The sequence below is a fragment of the Lepisma saccharinum genome, chromosome 21 (assembly GCF_977018435.1).
Source record: "Lepisma saccharinum chromosome 21, izLepSacc3.1, whole genome shotgun sequence".
Classification (NCBI taxonomy): domain Eukaryota; kingdom Metazoa; phylum Arthropoda; class Insecta; order Zygentoma; family Lepismatidae; genus Lepisma; species Lepisma saccharinum.
This window is the reverse complement of record NC_139249.1, coordinates 1,578,634-1,594,383: the sequence shown is the minus strand read 5'-3', so window position 1 is coordinate 1,594,383 and position 15,750 is coordinate 1,578,634. Positions and strand designations below refer to the sequence as shown.

The 15,750-nt window shown below is 39.6% G+C and overlaps 1 protein-coding gene across 7 annotated transcripts in view; it reads right to left on the bottom strand.

Moving 5' to 3' along the window:
* LOC146004333 (bromodomain adjacent to zinc finger domain protein 2B-like) overlaps positions 1-15,750 on the bottom strand; it is a 164,181-nt gene that overhangs the window by 89,530 nt on the left and 58,901 nt on the right. For 6 of the 7 annotated variants that reach the window (XM_083143110.1, XM_083143112.1, XM_083143115.1 and 3 more), the window contains exons 3-5: positions 8,249-8,367; positions 3,133-3,177; positions 330-524 (exon numbers count right to left, since the gene is read on the bottom strand). In XM_083143110.1, coding sequence (XP_082999236.1) covers positions 330-524; positions 3,133-3,177; positions 8,249-8,351 — 343 coding nt within the window. In that variant the 5' untranslated portion in view covers positions 8,352-8,367. The remainder of the gene's footprint in view (positions 1-329; positions 525-3,132; positions 3,178-8,248; positions 8,368-15,750) is intronic. The other variant, XM_083143113.1, reaches the window with a different exon arrangement.

The window sequence follows — 15,750 nt, the reverse complement described above, 5'->3', positions numbered from 1 at the left end:
AGAATACATCGTCTCTTCCACATTTAAAAATTAATTTCTTTTGACACTTTTGGCCAACTGCAAAGATAAGGATGAGTGATGATACGATGAAATTGATGAAGGGACTCTCGCATATAATACACATGCCCGGGCTGGGATTCAAACCCAGCATAGCATGCTCTGCTAAGTACTCTGCCACGGAGGTCGGCGACTATACAGGTGCATGCGTGTGAAATTTAATTTCTGGTCAAAAATTAAATTAATTAATTAATTTCTACAAAAATTACATACGACTATTTGATTTTATGCTGCCTGCAATCAAAGAAAAGATTACACCAACATCTACTTACTGGCAGGATTTATTCCTAAACTAGCCGCTTGACTTGCAGCAACGCTCAGAGTTCCCAGGCTGCCATACGACCCTGCAGCAGTGGTTGGGGGTGGCACCCCGTATGTAGGGGGTCGTCCCATCATGGCATACGTTCCCGGAAGATGAGCTAAATGGTTTCCATATCCACTAGGTACTGATCCGAAAATGGAATGGGCTGCAAAGGGGAAAAAACAGACAAATTTACACACAGAGAAGAACTTGAAATTAACAATAATTATAACGTTCACAAGTGAGGAGGGCAATGTGGAGAAAGATCCAGACAAAAATATTTTCTCGATAACAACTTCGAAATACAAACAGAAGGGACAATATTGCAATTCTCATTATTTCATGCAAAAAAAAAGAGAACAGTATCCAAAACGATACATATAAGGTATCTTCCCACTAAATATTGCATTTAATTATGGGTTACTACCATTCAATGTTTAACACCCATTAAGAATTCGGATAAGTGAAGCTTCTTTCAATAGACAAAGGAAAATTTTATTATGAAAACTGCACTGAATACAGCCACACTTAACTGGGTGTAGTTTCCAAATCTTAGCAGGGAGGGATAGAGGAGAGTGGGGTAGGTGACTGGGATGACTACAGCCCCAGGCCTCCACCTGCAAAGGAGCCTTCACTTGGGGAAAAATTGCTTGCAAAAGGGACACAAAATTAAGAAGAAAGATATTTAAAATGTGATAAAAATATAAACAAAATAATCTAACTACCTTACAGAATTCGGCTTGATTATTACCACATTGATTGGTTGATTAATTTGCTTTACATTACATTTCCCCCCACCCTCTGGCTAATCAGAAAGATGAAAGATTGCAAGATACAACTGATGAAAGGACAATAAAAACATACAAGGACAGGACAACACAAGCATGACAAGATGTTGCCTACGAGTCCAGATGCCAGAGCCTCGTTAGTCTGCAAAATGCGGTTCAGGGTGTACAACATGGAAAGGAGATTATTAGCACGTAAAGAGCAATACTGTTATTTTCAGGTGGTATTTATATCATTACTTACCTCAGCAGACTATATATTCAATACTGAAACCTAAGATCCATTATTACAGTAAATGTAACTGTTTTTAATCATATATGTGCACACATACATGCATTAAGAAAAATGCCTTCAATTTTACAACATGCTTGGAAAACGTGAGGTCTAATTATGGGGAAGAATATCACTTGTTACAAAAGTTCCACAATAATAAAGAGAATCATGTATTGCTAAAATTAATAATATCATATCTTGCACGGAATTTTTAAGTGTTAACAAAATAAATGTACAAGTTGTTCATGTAGTGGGCAAGAACTACTAAATTAAACATGAGTTTAAAATTTGGTTTAAAAATAAAGCTGTCATTGGTTTTCATTAAAGCCAATGGCAAATAATAACAACAAATGCCTGCCAGTAAAAGAGTGAACTACTACTTTGTAACTAAAATATATGTGCAAGGCTAAACCCAACTCGCACTTAATGTAACTTCTTTTCCAAATACACATCTTTCTGATGCGCAGACTGCAAGAGGAACTTGATGTGTACGTTATGCAGGAAACTATGACGAAGTTGCCTCTTAAAACTTGAGTAACTTTTAAAACTTGTGCATTTCAGCATTTACCTTGCACACAGCGTGTTCTTCAACACGACAGGTGCAGGTATATCGATCAACTACGAAACTAGTCATAAATAAAAGCACAAAGAATTTTAACTCGATTGAATTCAAATAGTTTCGCTGCTGCTGTACGCTTTACCAATGTCAGTAAGCTACGATTATAGGGAAAGCATTATTTACCATTTCTCTTCGACTTTCCAGGTGAAGAGGAATGACAACTGTTGTGCATGTTCATCGGAACAATTTTATTGTACCTTGCACAGGTTTACGTAAAATTCTTATTACCAACAACTGTGCTTCAACATTTCCTCAAACACAGTCAACAAGAAGAAGATATTTGATGACGCACGCTAACATTAGGGTATTCATAATTTGTGCATGCGTTTCTTGTAAAATGCGAGGTGCAATTTACTTTGTTGTTTCCTATTAATTAATTCATTTTTAAATCCCAGACATAGCATGCAAAAAAAAAAAAAAAAAATGACTGTCAAAAACGTACGCGCTGGGAGTAGGTGGGTGATAAAAGTTATTTTTACCAGGGCGGATGACAAGAAATTACAAACAACTTGCGCTAATCTACTTCAGCTAAATAAAGATTCGTTTTTTATTCTTACACTGAGCTGCGCTTTGAACGACGTAAGGCGTTGTAATTTACCCGATGTAGAGGATGCACACACTTGTAACTTATCCGTGCAGGTGACGGCAAAGAAAATAGTTGTCAATCTGTCCATCACTATGTTGATTCACTCTGTTTTCCGCAATGTGAAGTTCGGGAATTGAAATAAAAGTATCAATGAACAGAGGACGACCTTTGTTACAACTTAAGTAAAATTGTATTCGTTAAAATGCATAGAAATGCAATGCAAATGAATAGAGAATGAAAATAGTGATGGACAATTTGTCTATAATTTTTGCAGTACAAAAGTGAAAAAGCGGTGACAAAGTTTACCTGGCGCATAACAATGAAACCAGAATTAGAATACGTAATAAAAACGTCCAGAGGAAAATTCGTTCGGTTTTTACAGAAATGTAGTCGCATTTGTGAGTGTATACTACACTATTAACGTAGTTCGCGTTAATAAATTCGGATAACTGGTATGCACGGTATTAGAACACCTTACGTCAGTAGCTGGGCACATTGACGTTAACTTACAGCTGGTTCCGTGACCTGATGTGGGGTCGCTTCTCGGCCAGTAAGCTAAACGAGAGAAAGAAAATCTCGTTGATCACAGCACGAAGCAAATTCTTAAACGACTATAACACAATCAAGCAACACGTGGGAAGAAAAGAAAAAAATACATAGCTGAAGCAGTGGCACCCCAAGAGGGTCAGGGGTCATAACCCCTCCTTGGCCCAGCATTCCTAAAAAATAAAAATAATAATGTCCAATTCAGGAAAAGATGGCTACTGAAAAAAAGGCATAACTTCCATTACGAAAATTCTGGGCACACCACTGGCTGAAATAAAATTCTTCCTACTGCTTTACCACCTAATAGAACTTGGGGAAAACTGTATTTTCACGAGAATTAGGCTAAGAGTGGCTACGGGATACTGAACTTACGCAAGCGTATCGTGGTTTCATGCCCCCACCCCCCGCAAAAAGGAGATATAAAAACAAATAATAAAATAGACAAAAGTGTTGTAGAATGAAAGTGCAGTATACAGCACAGGCATAGAAGGTTGTAAACAATAAGGTTTAAAAATTACTGACCAAAAATTTAGTAAGATTCACCGCAATTTTGACAATACAATTATTGTAAACTGAAATGTACGTGATCAGTGACTGAGAAGACTGGAATATTTTGTGATTGAAAAATTAGCAAAATGCGTATTTTTGTGGTTGATTGGCTTTAATTATCAAGTTTTTCCTTGTTTGTTTGAGTTGAAAAGGTTTAGTGAAAGGATTCGAACAGGTGGTCTCGGGTTATCAGCCGATGTTAGCGTCCAACGTTTCGAGCACATACATTGCTGCCATTATCAGGGAAATTCCTAATGAGAGCAACGTATGCGCTCGAAACGTTGAACGCTAACATCGGCTGATAATCCGGTAACTCCTGTTCGAATCACGTCACCAGGGAAGTTACAATTCCTATTTACTGAAAGGGTGTTTTTACTTTCGGATTATGCATGTAAGAACAAGCAAATAATAATAATAATAATAACAACAACAACAACAACTCTTTCGTTTATTGCGCTTTGATGTTTTTGTCGCTCAACTGTTTTAAGCCAACCGCGCCCAACACTTCAACCATGGGAATGAATTATGAAAGAACACAAATATTAATACCTGATCTGGGATTCTATTCGGATTGCATGGATACGAGGAAACGCTAGAAGAGGGTATGTGTATAAATCTACTCGCGGTCCAAGGTTGGGAACCAGTCTCCTACTCCGAAAGAACGGTATAGCACAGTGGTTAATACTAATTAAAGTGTTTATTTCCCCCCGAAATGGGGGTAGGTAAGGCAAACCAGGGTGAAGTAAACTAATTTCCCCCATAGGGAGACTAAAAATTGATCAATGTATTGGGTACCGCTGATCAACTGAGGTCGTTTACACTGCGTTCAACATCTTGTCACACACTTCACGCCGCAGTAAACAAATTTTGTATTCTCTCCAGTCTGACCTTGGCGTTGATCAAGGTCATGGTCGGGGCTAAGCGACTGACCTTGTTTCGGTAAGCAGGTCACGTGACGTGACTTCGCCAGACTGCACGTGGAGAAACAATGAGGAGGGGAAGGGGGCGGAAGGGGTGGGGGTCTCGCAATCACCTCAGAAAATTCTCCCCCTTTCGTATGTTAGCTTTAAAGCAGACGTTCAACTGTGCGCATATGTGCCATGGGAATATTCTAAAGGGGCCCCAACCATGTGAAGTTCTTGGACTAAAGAGAGACGGAATAACGGTTTACGCAGTTGTAAGTTTTTACGTATCTACCTTTAATATGTATGCAGATATCAAAGCGATCAACTGTTTCTCGGAATATACTTTCATGCAGCTGCGTCAGTAATATGATTAGATATTAATGCGAAAGTAAATGACATTTCTAAACCCGAAAGTTTATTTCCGCAGCAAAACAAATCTTCAATTGGCCCTAATCTGTTGAAGTACAATTAAATCTCGACCAATTTCCTTCATTTCCATCTCAATATCAATGTGCGCATCTTCAAAATTCAATATTCGTAAGCATATCTCATTCGAAAGTGCTACTTTGTGTTTCACTCCTTTCGCCTGTATGGAACTTCTCTTGGTTTACGTAGTCCATCGTGAGATTTCACCATTCTTGCTTTCAGTGGCGTATTTTTACACGTTACTTTCGGGGGCGGTGTCAATTATTACGTGCCTCCAGTCCGTGGTTGTATGTTAGGATAATATCAGGGGCGTGCTTCACAAAATAAGTATTGACGATAATCTTGGAATTTGTTCTCGTTCCAGGTCATTTCGGGAGGCTAAATACCGACATCCCTCTTTAATAAGCCACTGCATGCTTCATTCACATTGCGGTAATTCTCAGTATGACTGTAACAATATGATATTATAGCAGTCATGATTTGAAAAAAAATTATTAGGAAACTTCCATTACAATTATTCTAAGGCAAATTTTGAAGAAAGAACTACGTTACACGCGTCACCCGCACCTCTTCCTATGCATTCACTGTCTGCTGCGTATATTACCCATGCGATTGGCTAATAGACAAGTTTATGAAGGAAGCGTGAGTTTGAACCAATTACCTAACTTACAGGAACTAAAAACTTTGAAAAACATTTTTCAAATTATCAAGATAAACATTTAATATTTAAATAAACCTTTCAGTACAAAAAAATGTACTCTTAAATGTATGACGATCAAGACAGCAATATATTTCAATATTTCCAAATATTCATGCAATATGTATATTATAATGTCTACTTTTCAAGACATGCTTTCTCTGTGTCAGATCTCGTTTGTATAGTCGACGGCAAAGATAATAGTAAGCGAATTGTCCATGACTATGTTTATTCGCTGTTTTTAGAATGAATCGGAAAGAAAATGCCAGTAGACAGAGTACATTTACTTCGCTTCAGCAAACAGTATGAACTGCTACATTAGTTTCTGATTGCACTACAAAATTATTAATGTTCTATTAGCTCGGTAACATACACGCATTCTCCATACTTTAATATATTTTCGTGTTCTGCTTCCGTCCATCACCCAACAGATAGATCTATTGCCTGCATAACCTATACCAAAAGCAGATTGAAGCAACAACAATATTTCACGGATCACCAATTCCTGGACGGGAATAAAATTAGCATTAATTGACTGATTACATGTTTACGAGTGTTTTTACACCCATCACCAGAAGATTCGACTGTCTTGTTTCGGCGGAAGCAGAGATGACGAAATTCGCTTTATTCCCACCACTTTCTGCTTTGTCCAGCTCAGAAGCAGCGTCATAAATTTCCTGAGGCATGACGTAGGATCTTCCCCAACCCCCAAACGCGTGCCGACTCCGAAGAGAAAGAGGGAGACTGGAAATTCGAGAAATCAATACGTAGCGAGAGCAAGAAGACGGGGGCTACTTCTTCGGGCCGCCGCCAGATGGCAACAACTCGCCGTAACTCATCAATTCGGACAGGAAAACTAAGCACACCATCCAAGTCGATGCTTAATGAAAATTTCATTGACTCTTGTTAGGCAAGCTTGGATTCCCACTTTTCGAACGCATGAGTCGCTCTTCAATACACGGGGATGATTCTGTTTGGTTTAAAAGAATACTACCTAACCGATCTGATCCAATTTTGAGTCGGTAACGTAACTAAGTCGTCATGGGCGTCGGGAGAGGGGAGGGGGGTCGAATGGGTCGGTGGACCCCCCTTCGGAAATTGACATCGTATTTAAAGATACAAGAAAGTTGAAAGTTTGTTACTCTTATTGTTAAGAACAGAAATAAAGTTAGTTTAGTTAGTATTCGAATTGAATAATCAAAGTAAAAATGGATGGAAAAATTGAGTGAAAAATACAGGAGCAAGGTTATATTCTACCATTTCACCCAAAGAACAAATAGTTCTACAGTTTTCAAAACTCTAAGAATTACAGTTGTAGGTGAGAGGTCACGCAAGAAAATCCCTCTAACATTTAAAGCCTTTTCTTGAACGAGACGTGCTAAAGTTAATATCAAAATGCATTTCAGATACTAACTGCATAAAATGCAAAAGAAATAATGGAAAATAATTGTGCTGCTATTCACTCGTTTGGTGGATTGAGTCTCCCCATTTATATAATAATAATAATAGTTATTATTATTTCGAATAAATTTTATTTTTAGTTTATATTTATTATTGTATAATAACATTTATAACCGTGGTAATAATACTTATTATTTTTCTACTATTCAACTTTTATAATTTGCCAGACCCCCCCCCCCTGCAAAAATTTCTGACGACGCCCATGCGTCGGTATTGTTCACGGTAGCAACGGCACACGCTGACACGAAAATCACAGGGACAACTTGCAAATCACGTGCACTCAACGAACTTTGTACTATTATTTATACTGCGTAAAATGCATCCAATTACTTTCACGTCTCTCAAATCTCAAGACGAGTTATCCTGAATGTATGCAACCACGTTGTACAGCATCACAGTTGCTGCTAATAGATTGACTTTGCAATAACGCGATCAACACAACACGTAAAACATGTCTACAAAAAATGAGAGAGATACCCCCTTGGTATGCATGAATAAGTGGCATAGAAAGGAACTTTTGATTTGCATTATAATTTATCAGTTGGAACGAGGACAGAGATTCTCCGACACTTGTCTTTTCTCGACTTTGAAAGTACGGTGCTATCCCTGCACGTAGACAATCGCCCAGGACACAGCAAAATTTTGTGGAACCGATGTTCGGGACGACGACACCCAAATTGCTTCTGTTTGAATAGTGATAAGTTCCAACATCGTTTACATGTTTTACAAAAATATATTATAATAATATGATACCATGGACATCAAGTTGTGAACCACCGCTCTATATCGCGGATCCATTACATGTTGGTTGACGTAGAACCTCGTTAGTGTTGCAATCATTTGAAATGCATGCGTGAGTCAAGCAGTGACAATTATTTCCACGGTACACAGCACGTCAATTCACTAACAGACCTCAACACAAATCAAGCAGCCCACCCTCTCGCAAAAACATAATTATCTGTGAAACGAAATCTGCATAAAAATTATCATAGTTATTATGGGATACTCCAGAACACGAAAAACAATGCAAATGCACAATTACCAAACAGACTTGCCGCGTCCAGCATGTTAGGCGTCGGGACGGACTTGTCTTTGGCTCCACCTTTGTCTCGATCCGGCTTTCCATCGCCGTCTTCCTTATCCATTGCCACTGCGCGCCACCTGCAGGGGAAAAGGTAAACGTTAGTTGAGGTGCAAATTGAAACACGCTCGCAGTCAACTGCAAACATAATATCTGGCAAATTGTCCATCACCATATTGAGGTCATTTCATGAAGTATGTTCCAGAATTGAAACAGAACTCCAACAAGAGAACATGCCTCTGAACCAGCATACGATTTCCTAACTTAATACACAAAAAAATGAATAAAAGCAGCGATGGATAATTTGCCTAGTATTACCTTTGCAACTGACTGTACAGTGGGATCCATACTTATTACCGTGCAAATTGTCCATCACCATGTTCGTTCACTTTATTTGACCCAATAAAAGCTTCAAGAATTAAACGAAAACTTAAAACAAGCTGCAGACAACTTCTGCACCAGCATACATAAAAACCCATCGCTTAAAAACGCATAGGATGTAAGAGAAAAATTAATGAAAATAATCATGGACAATTTTGCAAGGTAATACTCATGGATCACACTGTACAAAATAGATAAAATATGTTTTGCAAGAACAAAATGGTCAAGACAAATGCTTTTACAATACTTAAAATAAATCTATTTTGTGTATTAAACAACACACGCATTTACATACAAAACATTTCATTCTTATTAACAAAAGTAGTTTTCGACTTATTTACACACGCTTCTAAATTTCTGTTGTCATGCTTTAATCGTAGTATTTGAACCTGAGCTATTCCCGTGAGATCTATCCGAGTGATACAAATGTTGTATTTATATTGTACCAGGTCTTGTGTTACACTTTAGAGATAAAAATGGCACTAATATTGTTCTATTGCAATCACCATGCCAAGACGTAATTCCTACGAGCAAGTTTACTCCAACATGTGACGTACGTTTACCCTACCTGTGAATTAGTAAGTCGGTAGTTAGTGGTCTACTAAAAGAACTACAATGCACGACTTAATGGACAACAAGAAGCATCCTTCGCTCAATCAGTACTTGTTTACATAGAACGGAAGGCATTTTGGCGTTCCCACATCACGACGTTCACTTCAACGACTTGGCAAACAACGCAGGTATGCCAACTTGTTATTTCATGTGCCTGCTTCGAGCTATTTTATTGGTTGTCGTCTTCGACGTGCTATCCCGAACCTCAAATGAACACACTTAATCTTACTCCCGCACGGTATTTACCTAAGTCGGATGTTAAAAGCACGAAAGATAAACGTGTACAACGTCCACTGGAGTTTTGAAGCGTGTGAAATTAGCACCAGTTTTATTCGGAGTTGTTTAGGTCATGACAAGTTACCGGTCACATTTCACACAAGAGAAACATCAACCCTGCTTTACAAAATATATAGCTAATGATATAACTTGCAAACTTAAAAAAAATACTTTACGATCACAATCTCTTCAACTTTTCAATTAACTGATAAACGAGTTCTTTCATTTCAGCTTGATTCTCACTTGTCACATTTCACGAACGATTTCCTGCTTGACATTTTACTGTTTTGTTTTCAAGTGAATATTTCTGAAAGGCTGAGAAGATATGCAACGGGTAAAAACTAAAGTTGATGAGCGGATACGGCTCATTGTAGAGGGATTGGTTTTGGTTAGGTGAAATAAAAAAAAAGAATAACAGGTAACAGGTATTCTCAAATAAAGAAATTAACCTAACCTATTTGTAGTTTGATTGGTACATATATTCATGAGCGCCAATTTTCAGAAGGGCGCGTGTATACGACTTAGCTTCAACAGTAACAATTACCTTAGCAGTTGAAACGGTAACACAATGGAACAACAAGAACAGTGAACTGCTTAGTAGAAATTTCAGAGAAAACTTCAGGCTCGACCAGGATTCGAGGCAATCACTTTATCAACTGCTCTCCATCCACACTAAAACAGCAGTAGCGAAAAATTACCCGAAACCAGGTGGATCGGCTGGTAGAACAATGGCACGGTATGCCAGGGACCTGGATCAAGTCATGGTCAAGCCTGAATTTTTCGCTGAAATTGCGACGTGGTGCAGACTTCTGTGTGGGAAATCATAAGAGTTGGCTAAAGTTCGGTCATCCTCTGATGGCCGAGTGTTTACTGCCGAACGAGCAGGAAAATTCTACTTCAATGATATACCGGGTGTCCCAGAAGTCTTTCCCTGCTTACAAACTTTATTCATATCCGCTATGTGCAATGTAGAGATGTGAAAGTGGTGCCAAAATGTTGGAAAACTAACCAAGTTTTCTTGTTCCAGGTTTCAGTAACGTAGCTGTAGTGTAGCAGTGCCAGTGCCCAGGAAACCGGAAATGTTCACAAATCAGGAAAAATCTCAGTGTGTCACGAGACCCGGTCACCAATAACAGTGCAGAGGAACTTTCAAACAACTTATGGAAAGATGCCGTTCGATGTCGAGAGCATTAAGTCGTGGTATGACAAGTTCAAGACCACAGAATCTGTTCCTGACTTACCGAGAGGTGGCCGACCATCAACCTCATCGATTTCAAACAACGTAAAACATCAGCCACAAAGTTATCTTTATGATATCTTACACAAACGTTTTTTTTGTTGTTTTTTTTGTGCATACAAAGTGCAAATTGTACAGGCTTTGTTGCCTAATGATACCAGGGGACACACTGAGATTTTTCCTGATTTGTGAACATTTCCGGTTTCCTGGGCACTGACACTGCTACACTACAGCCACGTTACTGAAACTTGGAACAAAAAAACTTGGAGTTTTCCAATATTTTGGCACCACTTTCACATCTCTACCTTACATATAGCGGATATGAATAAAGTTTGTAATCAGTGAAAGACTTCTGAGACACCCGATACTTCAGATCATTAATCGATTAATTTGGATCACTGACTCGAACAGGCAAATATGTATGTGTGTGTGTGTGCGTGTGTGTTGATTGATTTACTTTATTTCATTTCGCTTTTCTGCCAATTCTTGCTAATCGCGAAGGTGAGGGTGCATGGTGATAAGATGAACGAGACAAAAACCCATATGGACAACACACAGCTAAGTTCTGTAGAGGATTATACTGTCTATGGATCCAGACGCCAGAGCCTCGCTAGTCTGCAAAATGAGGTCCAGAGTGTACTACTTGGAAGTGAGTTTGCCATTTGAGTGTCCTCGAAAAGGACCACCCCTTGATTGGTTGGTTTAATTTTAGTTCGCTTTTCTGCCACTTTTGGCTGATGAGGATATGATAATATGATGAAATTAATAAAGGGACACCCCCAAAGGGCACCTATGCCCCTGTCGGGATTCGAACCGAGGACCCCTGGCGTAGGCGCTGTGCTAACCATTCCGTCACGGAGATCGACGTGTCTGGGTGTGCATGTATGTATACATAGAAAAATACTTCCCCATGGAGTCTTAATACCACTAGTCTTATGGGGGAAGCATATCTTTCCACGACTGCCTTGGTCAGCATAAGGCTTAATAGTGTTACCAGTAGTGGCGATTAGGAAGGGGAAGTTGCCCGCCCCCACGCTTTTCGCCACTTTTGCTCCCGCACTATGCACTATCTGCAAAGGGTTGGCACCTTGCCCCCCGGTTTTGGAACCCAATCGCCGCCACTGAGTGTTATCATTACACATATCGGAATATATGTATTCCCATACATCGAAAGGTCGCACTGACGCGGCAGTCGCATACACGTTCATTCTCTTTCATGCTGAGGAGGTGAAAAATGAAGATTTGGCTACAAAAAAAGATCGGGAACGGACGTACAAAAACAGGCTGGACGACTAAAGCTGGTCAGATGAAAACATTTTTAAAAGCACGCCCGTTTCGCAAAGTATGCGTGGATTGCAGAGCAGGGACGCCAGCATTGCAGTTTCAACTCTCTTTTTATCATCGACCCAGGAGAGCCCTGCGAAAACTGTAAAAGAGGTAATGCAGGAGCCGTCCGCTGCCCCCGCCCATCTTCCAAAGTTCTCCTACAGAGCATTCCAAAACAAGCAACGGAAGGACGTGCGGATGTTGCCTGGGAAGATGCCAGCGGAATGTTCTGGCTGCAATTCTCGATGCTGGAGTGTACGCTCTTCTCTCCTGGTGGATTCCACGGATGGAAACGTACAAAGACGTGCGGGGTGAAGCTTCCGTCAAAGTACCTCGGAACATTTGAAGCTAATAAAAATTAAAGCATATTTCAGGCGACGTTTTGACTGGGGATGGTGCTCACAAAACCTTTATAACGGATATCTCGATATCAAATTATCAGTCATCCGTTTCGGATGGATAATCCGAATATGCGGATAGAACAGATTTGGTAAAGAATTTCTAGAAAACCCCTACAGTGAAATACAAAACGACGAATGGGGTCTCCACGCTGGAGCAGCGATACCAGGTGGAGCCACTTAGTGGCTCGGATCCCACTTTAAACTATAGGTCCAGTCCCGATTAGCCTTACTGTGCATAAAGTAGACTTTAAACACCAACTCAATCAACCAACAAAACAACGAATAAAATAATACAGTTGAACCTTGACAACTCGAACTTGAGGGGGGGGGGGGAAAGAAAAAATCGAGGTATCAAAGATTTAGACTTACCAAGGTTCGAGATATTGAGGGCCAAAATTGCCGACTTCGAGATATAGAGGTCTAAAGTTTATGTATCAACACTTCTACAACGCACACTAAGCAAATTAAGAATGATGGTTACATACACGGCAGGGTGGTGGAGTTCAAGTCCCGTCACGATTGTTGATCACCTGGCATTGTACGTACGCACCCTACACTTCGACTTATTGAGGTCCGTGCGACTAAAAATTCGAGTTATAGAGGTGATTAGAATTTAACTTCGACTCAGAGGTTTTTCATACTCCACCTTCGAGATATTGAGCTCGAACAGCATCCCGTAAACTTTACAAAAATTCGTCTTCTCAAGGTTTTATTGCAGTTGTTAAGGTAGAATTAGTATTGAGTGTTATGGACAATTCAAGGGGATTACAAAAAATTCGACTTATCAAGGAATTGGATATGTTGAGGTTCGAGTTAGTGCATAAAACAGATAAAACTGTTCGGAAAATGCAGTCAATTCAGATATCGCAATATCCAATATCCGGATAGAAAATTATCCGACATCCGGATAGAAAATTATCCGACATCCGGATAAAATTTTATCCGAATTTGGCCATCCCTCGTTTTGATCACGGATTCATGGCAGCGATCAGATCAGAACATCCGAGTCCCATCGTCGCCGTTTTCTGACTTGCCGGTCAGAAGCCTCCTCTGCTATTTCCTCTTTTGAAGTAACTCCCAAGCTGTCTTCAAGATGTAAGAGTACAGAAGAACATTCTCTGGCGGAGTGGTTAGCATTAGCACAGCGCGCTGCCAGGGGTCCCGGGTTCGAATCCCGGCCTGGACATGGGTGTTCCTTGCGAGCATCCCTTCATCAATTTCATCCTCCTCATCGTCGCAATTAGTCAGAAGTAGCAAAAAAGCGAATTAAAAGGAACCTCCATCAATGTTGCAATGATCATATTTCTAAAGAGTCGCTGATATCTCACCTGGGTTCCTTTCTGTATTTCGACGTCAAATATTCTGAGCATTGGCGCATGAGGTGCGTACGGAAAACTAACTATAAATCTTCAGCTCTGGCGTACACAGGGGGGGGGGGGGCTGATGTGGCTACAGCCCCTCCCGAAATTGTGAAAATCAGCTAAGAACTCGGGAAAAAACCGAAAGGTGTAAATGCAACCCCCCCCCCCCCCGAAATGGCCTCCGATTACCATTTTTGTTTTCGAGTACAATTTTAATAGTGAAAAACTCCAAATATGCAAAATATTTTTACAGTATATCCTCCCCCTTGAAGGAAGCAGTACTATCCACCATTACAATTTCAGCTCCTCCCGAAAAATAATCCTGCATACGTAAGTGACACGCATTCATGAAATTGATAATCAACCACTGAATCTCTGAGGAATAAAACTTTAAAACACATCTTTGTATGTTTAGCAGTTCTTAAGATAAATATTCACTGCAGTGATTTTTTTTCTGAATAACAATATTAATTGCAACAAAACAATAATAATAATAATAATAATAATAATAATAATGAAATTTTGCATTTCTTAATCATCTGCTCATCACAGTGTTTACGTAACACTTACCGCCTTAGCCAAACCATTCTTAGGAGTTATTGGCTGTTATGTTGCTAGCTTACGGTTTGGAGGCGAGGATTTCAATTTCTCTCACCCCCACCCCTCATCCTTCTCCCTGCACATCCATTCGGCAGGCGCCTTCCTCCGCTGAGTCAGCATCGCAAACTTTCTAAACGTCATTACTTTTGCTGAGCACAGTTTTGCAGCTGAGCTTTCAAATGCAGTTTTTTATTCTCTCTCTCTCTCTCTCTACCCTCCCTCCCTTCGCGCTGGCTTAGCAGCGAGAGGGTTTTCTTCTGCGGACCAGTGCATCGCCTGTTTCTTGTATGTCCCGCATTCTAACGAGTGGCGCTCTTGTCGCGTGTACATTCAGCACAGCTATGTTGAATGAATGTTGGTTCTGCTTGGTAACCAAGGCATGAGCGACGGGATGGGGGGGGGGGATTCGAACGGGTCTATCGACCCTCCCCTCCGGAAATTGGCACCATTCATTAAAATGTACAAAAAAGCAGAAGCTTGGTTTTTTATTGTTAATGAAAGAAGTAAAGTTAATGTCTTTAGTATTCGAACGGAATAATAATCAAAGTAAAAACTGCATTACATCAAAATAAGATACAGGAAGCAGGTTATTTATATTTTCTTCTCCTACCAAATAATAAACGGTTTCGCAATTTCCAAAATTCAAAAAAAAATATAGCTTTATGTGTGAGATCACACACAATATAAACTTTATGAATAAAATTTCCCCAAAAAATAAATATGAACTTTAGTGCAAAAACTGTATGAAATGTAAAAAAATATATAGAATAACAGTCGTGCTGAATATTCACTTATCTGGTGGATCGAGTAGCAAAATCTCATCATTCACATAATAACAATTTTTAATAAAATTTATTTTTATTAGTTTACAATAATTATTGCGAAATAACAATTATAGTCATGGTACTAAATATTATTGTTATTATTTCTGCTAATCAAGTTTTATCAAGGACCTTGATCCCTACAAAAATGTATGGTGACGCCCATGGTAACAGACTGTATGGTCAGTAAACAATTTTCGTTGTTATGGAACAATTGAACCATGCCCTACATATTAACTAAAAATTAACTCTATAGCCTTCTTAAACCCTTAGGTTCATGGCTGCAGCGACACAAGCCCTCCATTTGTCTCTATGCTCGGCAAGATCAATCTAATCTTTTTCATCCTTACCGATTTCCTTTAGGTCCATCTCAACGTTGTCCCTCCATCGTCGTCTTGCCCTTTCTACAGGTCTCTTACCATCAGGTTTCCCAACAAGAATCCTGTAA